This window comes from Alosa pseudoharengus, unplaced genomic scaffold (assembly GCF_046254945.1).
Source record: "Alosa pseudoharengus isolate Yale_2024_CS ecotype anadromous, Long Island Sound unplaced genomic scaffold, YU_APseudo_1.1 YU_APseudo_1.1_scf_16, whole genome shotgun sequence".
Lineage (NCBI taxonomy): Eukaryota > Metazoa > Chordata > Actinopteri > Clupeiformes > Clupeidae > Alosa > Alosa pseudoharengus.
Genome location: NW_027468630.1, coordinates 22,550,134 through 22,560,133, shown reverse-complemented (window position 1 = coordinate 22,560,133; position 10,000 = coordinate 22,550,134). Strand labels below are relative to the sequence as shown.

The 10,000-nt window shown below is 47.2% G+C and overlaps 1 protein-coding gene across 1 annotated transcript in view; it reads left to right on the top strand.

The window, feature by feature from the left end:
• itfg1 (integrin alpha FG-GAP repeat containing 1) overlaps nt 1-10,000 on the top strand; it is a 163,049-nt gene that overhangs the window by 69,578 nt on the left and 83,471 nt on the right. Inside the window, exon 10 of the mRNA XM_076287477.1 lies at nt 5,505-5,662. Coding sequence (XP_076143592.1) covers nt 5,505-5,662 — 158 coding nt within the window. The remainder of the gene's footprint in view (nt 1-5,504; nt 5,663-10,000) is intronic.

Here is a 10,000-nt window from a genome sequence, read left to right as displayed (position 1 = left end):
CTTTAACATTTCCACACTATTGAGGCAATAGCTAAGAGGCAATAGCAGTCACTGACCAGTCCAACCGTGTCACCTGAAATGGCCGTCGGCCTCCTAGCCAATCTAAACCCATCATTGCAATCTTCATCGCCGTCAGCCTGGTCATCATGGTGCAGAGCGCATACCTAATCAGCCAAAATGAATCCACTCACTTCTCTGTCCTGATGGTTTGCACACTCACGACAGCCATCGAATGAGGCTTATCAGCACACACAGCACACACACACACACACACACACACACACACACACACACACACGCACCAGACTTGTCACCAGGGAGAGTCGCCGGAGTCCAGCCGGCCGTGACCACTTGCCTATCCCTCACACACACACACACACACACACACACACACACACACACACACACACACACACACACACACACACTTCATCTCATCTGTCCCATCATCCGCTGCGGTCTACAGGGAGAGGTCGGTCCAGCCGTGGAGGAGGAACCAATGGAGCGACACTTCATTAGCTCAAGTCGCTGCCAGAGAGAGAGGGACGGAGAAAGAGGGAGAAAAAAGAGGGATGAACAGAGGGGAGGTGGAGGGATGCACCATGGAAGAGAGGGAGACCGAAATGTGTGAGAAAAAGAGGGAGAGTGATAGAGAAAGGTAAAGGGAGCGAAAGAAAGAAGGATGGATAAAGAGAAAGACTATGAATGAAGAGAAAGAAGTTGAGGGTTTTCGAGAGTAACATCAGATAGGAGTAACTCAAGAAGCCTTACTGAGCATATGTAACACACACACACACACACACACAGACAAAACATGGAGCCACAGATTTATCTGCAGTCTGCGCACACACACACAAACATACACACACACACACACACACACACACATCTTTTGCAATTCACACACCACTCTATGTAGCCTTGAACCCGACCATTAATCCTACTAAGAACAGAGAGAGAGAGTGAAGACCAACAGGAGGTGTGTACTTAGGCACTGCATGGAAGTGAAGACAGACACAGACACAGACACATGTCCCATCCTCCCATGCCCACATATTGCATTTTGTTGTTTTTTTATTTATGCATTCAGCAGAGAGGAGATAAATAGTTAGACACTATTAGTTAGACCTCCCTACTTCTCACTCTTGTACTCTCTACTCCCTCTCTCTCCACCCTTCATTCTCTCTCTCCGTCCTCTCCTCCTCTCTCCCTCTCTCTGCGTCTCCCTGGAGGCTGGACTGAGTGAGGTGCACCTGGTGCTCTGCTTAGCATTCATGAGCCGCTAAATCCCTAGCATCTGCACAGCCCTGCACTTTCCCCCAAGGCCCTCAGAGAGAGAGAGGTGTGTGTGTGTGTGTGTGTGTGTGTGTGTGTGTGTGTGTGTGTGTTTGTGTTTGTGTTTGTGTTTGTGTTTGTGTTTGTGTTTGTGTTTGTGTTTGTGTTTGTGTTTGTGTTTGTGTTTGTGTTTGTGAGAGAGAGACATAAAGAGAGAAAGTGAGTGAGAGAGATGATCCTACACAGGGAAGAGGTGTCAAAAGATGGGTGGCTCAGTAGGAGAAGAACAGAGAGGAGTGATGAGAGAGAGCTCAGGAGAAAGGACGGGAAAGAAGCAAGGGAGGATGTGACAGAGAGAGAGAAGAGAGTGATGTGAAGATGGAGGGAGATGAGGCGGTGAAGGAGAGGAGTGGAAGAGGGAGACTGGAGGCCCGCCCCTCTGTTCTGTGTGAGCCTCCCCATTTCTCCTGCAGGAGGTGCTCTTCTCCACTTTCCTAGAACACCCCCCCCCCCTCTCCATCCCACACTGACACACACACACACACACACACACACACACACACACACACACACACAGATACATACCCAGTATCTGTTTTCTTCCCAGCCACCTCTTTATATATCTCTATCACGTTCACACACACACACACACACACACACACTGTTTTCACACACACTGTTCGGTAATTGACGTCAACAAGTCTAATGGGAACCTCCTTCTCCATGGGCTTGTGGAACTGTCAATCCGCAGTCAACAAAACGGACTTCATAGCTGGCTATGCCAACCACCTTTCGTTGGAACTCCTTGCTCTCACTGCACCCTGGCTGCACTCTCCACTAACTTTACCCTCTCCCACACCCCACGCCCATCTGGACGAGGATGTGGGACGGGCCTGCTGATTTCCAACAAATGGAAATTAGATAGATAGATAGATAGATAGATAGATAGATAGATAGATAGATAGTTCAAAGCCCACCTACTCACAAAGCTGGCAAAGAGCTTGACTTGATCCTCACTCGGAACTGCAGCACAGTCACCCTCATGGTGACGCCTCTCCATCTTTCTGACCACTTCTTCATCCAGTTCAACGTCAGCCTGACAGAACAGCCTCCGACTCCTCAGCCGATGGTCACGTTCCGCCGCAACATCCGGAACCTGTCTCCAACCCACTTTTCCTCTGTGGTTGCCTCCGGTCTTCCTCCACTCAATACCTTCTCCTCTCTGGAGGTTAATGAGGCCACAGACTCGCTCTGCTCCACACTGAGCTTGTGTCTAGACGAGCTGTGCCCTCTTATCACAAGGCCAGCTTGATCCAAACACTCTCATCCATGGCTAAATGATACCCTCCGATCGCAGCGCACCAAACTCAGAGCCGCGGAGAGGAAATGGCACAAATCCAAACTAACTGATGACCTCAAAAACTACCAGACACTCCTAACCTCCTTCTCAGCCAGCATCACTGCTGCTAAGACGGCTTTCTACAATGACAAAATCAACAGCGCTACAGACACTCGAAAACTTTTCTCAACCTTCAAATCACTACTCAACCCTCAGCTGCCTCCTCCTCCATCCAGCCTTACTGCAGATACCCTTGCCTCATTTTTTACAAAGTGGCGGCAATCAGCAGTCAATTCTCTACATGCCCACACAACGCATCAGACTCAGAAACCGCACTCCTACAACCTCTAGAGGCTGCTGGAACATCTCTTTCAGCATTCACGCCTCTCTCCGTGAGTGAAGTGTCTAGACTCCTGACATGTAGTCGTCCTACCACATGCTTGCTGGACCCTATACCTACGAGCCTACTTCAGTCCATCGGGTAACACCGTTACTTAAGAAAACTTCTCTCAACCCTGCTCAAGTCGAGAACTACCGCCCTGTCTTACTCCTGCCTTTCCTATCCAAAGGAATTAAACAAGCAGTCTCCAAACAGGTCTCTGACTTCCTTTCACAGAACAACCTTCTGGATCCAAATCAGTCTGGGTTCAAAAGCAGCCACTCTACCGAAACGGCTCTGCTGTCTGTAACAGAAGCCTTAAAGGAAGCCAGGGCGACCGCTCGGTCATCAGTACTCATTCTGCTTGACTTATCGGCTGCCTTTGACACGGTTAATCACTGCATCCTTCTCTCTATACTCTCTAACATGGGAATCTCCGGCTCTGCTCTCTCCTGGTTTGATTCCTACCTCGTTTAACGTATCATGGCTTGGTCAGCTATCTGCATCTCACCATCTCACCACAGGGGTCCCCCAGGGCTCAGTGCTGGGCCCCCTTCTCTTTGCTATCTACACCACCTCCTTGGGACAGATCATGCGTTCACATGGCTTCTCATACCACTGATATGCAGATGACACACAGCTCTATCTGTCCTTTCCACCTGATGACCCCTTGGTTTCAGCGCGGATCTCGGATTGCCTCTCAGACATAGCTACATGGATGAAGGCTCACCACCTCCAGCTGAACCTCTCAAAGACTGAACTGCTGGTCCTCCCAGCTAAACCTACCATACACCACCACGACATCAACATCAAATTTGACTCCCTGTCTGTTTCACCTACCAGGACTGCAAGAAATCTAGGACTTGTTCTCGACAACCAACTAACATTCTCAGATCATGTTGCCTCAGTCGCCCGGTCATGCCGTTTCGCACTCTACAACATACGGAAAATCAGGATTTACTTGACTCAAGATGCTACCCAACTTCTGGTTCAGGCAATAGTCATCTCACGACTTGACTACTGCAACGCCCTCCTGACAGGTCTCCCAGCCTGCGCAGTGAAACCCCTTCAGATGATCCAGAACGCGGCGGCGCGCCTGGTCTACAACCAACCCAAAAGGGCACACGTTACCCCGCTGCTCATCCAGCTACACTGGCTACCTATGGCGGCCCGCATCAAATTCAAGGCTCTAATGCTTGCCTACAAAGTAGTCTCCGGTTCTGCTTCCACCTACTTGAATGCGCTCATACAGACAAATGCTACCTCCAGACCGCTGCGCTCCTCAGACGAACGACGTCTAGCTCTACCACCGGTACTCTCAGGACAATCCAAACTTTTCTCATCTTTTGTTCCTCGTTGGTGGAACACACTGCCAGTTCCTACAGGGACATCCCTCTCCATTTTCAAAAAACTCCTGAAGACCCAGCTCTTTAGAGAACATCTCCTCTCATAGCACCACTTACAACAAGTCTTGCTGAGCCTAGCACTTACCAGCCGTCTTGAACAGCACTCACACTTTTTCTTACTGTACTGTACCGTTTTTAAATTGTCCTAAAATTGTTGAGAGAATTGCTTTAAAACTTAACTGTTACCATGTTGTTAGTCGCTTTGGTTAAAAATGTGTCAGCCAAATGTAATGTAATGTAAGGTAATGTAATGTAATGGTGTCTATTTGGTGTCAGACTGGTGGTGTTTTGGTTGTGTTTATTCCCCTCGTCCACACATCATTTCCTTGAAACCTCGCCATCGAGCAGCAATTCTCAGATGTTCATGAGAACCACTTCCAGCCACTATCTGCACGGTGTCTGCTTTCATAGGGGAGAAAGCACACATGAACACACACACACATACTGAGGAGTGCTGCATACATGTTGGCTTGTGTGTTTGTTTGAGGTTCTTTCTTTGGAATTATTCAACACACGCCTCAGTATATCCCTCCAGAGGAGCAGTCTGGGAGGGTTGGGTGGTTGGGTAGTGGTGGTGGCGGAGGTGGCGGAGGATGAGGCTGGCTTGTCTGTGTTGTGTGTGAAGGCTGAGTCTGAGTGTGAGTCTCCACAGGGTGGTGTATATGTGGTGAGAAGTGGCTGATGAGGGAGGACTGGCTTCATTAAGCTGTCAGCAGGCTTTTGAGCTGGGCTGACTGCTCCAATTTCAGCAGGATTCCATAACTGTAATTCTGTTACCCCCTGACTCTCTCTCTGTCCTTCTCTCTCTCTCTCTCTCTCTCTCTCTCCACCCCCCCCCCCCACCACCACCACCACACACACCCACACACACACAGTGTTGATGTTTCATCTGATGAATGTATTAAACATAATTCACTTACACCTGTCTATCTCTCTTTCTCTCTCTCTCTCTCTCTCTCACTCTCAATTCAAGTGAGCTTTATTGGCATGACAGATACTCCTCTCTTTCGTTCTCCTTCTTCCACCTCGCCGGTGACGGTAAACTATGTGTGAAAAACACTCACAGTCTGTGTTTTTTTTTTTTTTTTTTTTTTTTTTTTTGCAGGGGAGTTGGGTGTCCGTGCTGACTGACCTCCAGTGGAAGGGGACGCTGTGGGGCTTCGTGCCCGGGGACCTGAGCATGCCCATCAGCCTGCACATGGGCGACTACAACCTGGACGGCTTTCCCGACGCCCTGGCCATCCTCAGGAACACCAGCGGGGGGTGAGTGTCCTGTACCGGCCCGACTCTCTGGGGCATCCTGCTGATACTTGTGATGACCTGTACAGTAGTCTTTGTTCTCGGTGCAAGTGCCAGAGCTCCATGCTTGGTCAGCTGACTTTTTCTCCTCATCTCATTGGCTGACTGTAATTCCAGGCAGCTGTGATTGGTTAGTTGTGTATGAACTGTGTAGTGGTTGTGTATTTGCAGGTGGTCAGGAACTCTTTTGTGTGGTTGTTGGTCTGGTTCTTATTGATGGCCAATAATCAGTTAATGCATCGTATGTCTGGGATAGGACGCCTCTTATAGACGTTTATTAACTTTGGCTTTGGCATATTGGCTTGTGTGACTTCTTGACTTATCTGATTGGTCGGTGCTCCCCTTGAGTGACGGAAGGTTAAGCTGGAAATCCGCCTGGAAATTGAGCACATCAGCATCTGCTCACAGGAGCCATGCTGGCATTAAACACCGCAGTATACGCAGACAGTGGTGTCCCATGGAGAGAAGTGATGTATGTCCAGTGATTTACTCTTAGCCAACGCTCTGTCCTTCACACTTATTCACACCTTTTCCATTTGTCCAAAAGTGCCTCTGCTCTGACAGATGGTAACAGAGTATAAATCTAGTAAAGTTTCAGGTGTGCCTTGAATTGAATTACTTTTTTTTGTCTTTTTCTGTCTTTTCCTTCCGTTGGTCGATATGAAGAGTCGAGTGAAGATTTAAGAGCTTCTATTCAAGAGAAATATTTATGGCAGAATGGTGTGAAGGTATAAGTGTGTGATGTCTGAACAGACCCTATGTGGTGCTTTTCAGTGCACCTTTTTCAATGTTTAACCTGAAGATGTGGATATTGGGATTCAGTTTACAGAAGAAACATTGTGTGAGTGTGTGTGTGTCTGTGTGTGTGTCTGTGTGTGTGTGTGTGTGTGTGTGTTTGTGTGCCTATGCTTGCATGCATGGCTGTGTGGATGTGTCCTTTAATCAGAGTTGGTTGCGTCCATGAAATGACCCATTGGCAAGGTCAATTAAAAGGTCAGAAATTGTCAGAATTGTCCTTTGTTGAGACAAGCTGTCCATGTCAGACCAGATTGATCTGTGGTGCTCATCAGTGTTAAATAGTGTGTGTGATTATGTTTGTTTTGTTAAGGACCAGCATTAGTGCTGAAGATTACTATCATCAGGCGGAGTTTACCCATGTTGAAGACACATGATAAGAACTCAGACATGCAATGACATTACACACACACACACACACACACACACACACACACACACACACACACACACACACACACACACACACTGAGAGAGAGGGAGAGATGTGTGATTTGTTTGTGTTGTGGGGCTCGTTTGTGGGGATGGCAGTGTGGAGTAATCTGTAAATCGGAGCGCTTAACTCTTCACCATCTCAGGGTCTCAGAGTCCAGCTCTTAAGCTCCCCACTGGCAGTGTCCACTCATACTCATCACAAGCATCAGACATTCACATTAACCCTGCACACACACACACACACACACACACACACACACACACACACAATCAACACCAGCATCTGACTTTTACCCTACAACGGTTAACGAAACAATGCTTACTCACACGCAATCATTCACACACATTCTAATGATCAACACTAGCATCAGACACTGACAAGACACATGACACACATTTCTCTCTCTCTCTCTCTCTTTCTCTCTCTCTTTCTCTCTTTCTCTCACTCTCACACACACATGCATACATGCACATACAAAAAAAACATACACTCACACACACACACACACCTTTTACACCCCCCTCCCATTGCACTCATGCTGTACATCATCTAGTGGTGTTTCCACTGTCTCTCTCACACACACACGTGTTGGCCCGTCCCCTCCATGGACAGCTGCTCTGACTGCTCTGAGGAAGGAGGAGGATGGTACACGATGATGCTAGTGGAGAGATAACCAAGTCTGAATAGCACTGGCCAATAATCAGCACATCATCAATGCACGCAGATGGTGTGTGTGTGTGTGTGTGTGTGTGTGTGTGTGTGTGTGTGTGTGTGTGTGTGTGTGTGTGTGTGTGTGTGTGTGTGTGTGTGTGTGTGTGTGTGTGTGTGTGTGTGTGTGTGTGTGTGTGTGTGTGTGTGTGTGTGTGTGTGTGTGTGTGTGTGTGTGTGTGTGTGTGTGTGTGTGTGTGTCTCCCCCAGATGGTCATGTCTTATCCCACAATCTCTGAAATTGCTTCACGCCTCATGCTGTCGTCGTCTATATGCTGAACTTGAACCTACATGTAAATCGCTTTAGTGGGATGTACAGTACCAGATGTGTGTTGGTTAGTTTCATCAGGGTGAACAGTTTATTGTTCTCTGCTAATAATAATATTTTGTGAAACTGTATCGAATTGTTGCATTTTTAAAATGAGACATAATGGTATTCTTGTTTTTTTTTTTTTCAGACATCCACATAAAATTATCAAACAATTTGTGTGTGAGTGTGCGTGTGTGCGTGCCTCTGTGTGTGTGTCTGCATGTTTGTGTGTGTGTGAGAGTCTCTCTGTGTCCATGCATGTGCAGTTGTCAGAGTTGCCAGTGTAGCTAGTGTTATTTGGTAAGTGTAGAGTCCGTGTAACATTAATGTAATTAACACACACACACACACACACACATTTCTCACTTGTTTCTCTCTGTCCCCATCTCTCCTTCACTGCATTCTCACACACACGCATTAGTCAGTGTAGAACGTACATCCTGTCTTCTCTAGACACATTCTGTTCCCTACTCTTTGTCTTTTGCCTCCCTCCAGAACCTCTCCTGTTTTTTCAGTCTACCACCTTTTTTTCTGTGCAGTGCTCTCTCTCTCTCTCTCTCTCTCTCTCTCTCTCTCTCTCTCTCTCTCTCTCTCTCTCTCTCTCTCTCTCTCTCTCTCTGTACCAGTATTTGGATGAAAGGCATTGCCACGCACCCGCTCACTCCAAATCCATGACTTACAGACATCTCTCTGTTTATCGATGGGAGGGAAAATGGAAAATGCCCTTCTCCCTGCAAGCGGTTCTTTTCTTGGGAAGGCTGAGGAGACACACACACACACACACACACACACACACACACACACACACACACACACACATATACACACACGCACACGCACACGCTCACGCACACGCACACGCACACGCACACGCACACGCACACGCACACACACACACACACAAACAGCATCATCCATACACACATGCATATGCATTCACACACACACAACTTCCCTTCCTCTCTCTCTTTCTCTCTCTCTCACACACACACACACACACACACACACACACACAGAGAGAGAGAGAGAGAGAGAGTTTGTGGTGTGGGAAGAGGTTGTCGTTTGTCGTTAGACAGTGAGTGTGGTGAATGTTAATAGGTGCTCGGGGCTTTGTTGCAGGGCTGAACAGGCATACTGTTAAAGCCTCACAGAACACGGCCCACTTTGCTGCCAAACCAACTGACACCTGACCTTTCCTCTCTCTCTCTTTCTCTCTCCCCCTCTCTCGCTCTTTCTGTCTGTGTGTGTGTGTGTGTGTGTGTGTGTGTGTGTGTGTGTGTGTGTGATTGTATCCATTTAAAACCTTACGCCTACTGTAGCTTTCATTTTGCAACCTCTTTTCATATGTGAATGGTGATGCGTGGGTGTGACGTCAGTGTGTTGTGGATGTGGGTGGTGTGTGGAGGTGTGTGGTGAATATGTGCAAATGTTTGCAGGGCTCTACACTAACCTTTTTTTCCAGGAGCACTTGTGCGCCCAAGTTAAAAAATGTAGGAGCACAGACAAAAATTTGGGCGCACAGTCACTTCTGTACTTAACTTACACATAATCTAACATTACACTGCAGCTAACAGTTAAACGTGCCAGTGCACCAATTGCGAATATTAAGAATGACTGACAGCATTTAGGCTACAGGAAACAGGATTTTAAAGATCAGTGCCTACTTTATTTTCAGTCTGTTCTATTTTCCTACATTTTGTTAATGTAAAATAATATAATACATTGCCATATTTGCATTTAGCCTGTATATCAAGTATCCTGCCAAATGTAGGCTAATTTATTTATTTGTGAATCCATCTGCTAATCCAAATATGCCCATGGTGACCTATCTGACTGCATATTGCCTAATACTACTACTAAAACAGTCCGTTTTCTCTTCCACAAAACCCAACATAGGCTATCAAGGATATATTTATTTTTTATCCTTTTTTTTTTTGGAAATATCTGCATTGATGGGGGCAGTAGGCAAACGTTAGGCCTACTTTCGTTTTGCGCTTCAGCTTGTATTCGGTGTAAACAAACAAGCATGCGTGGAAGCCTGGAGTTGTCAGTA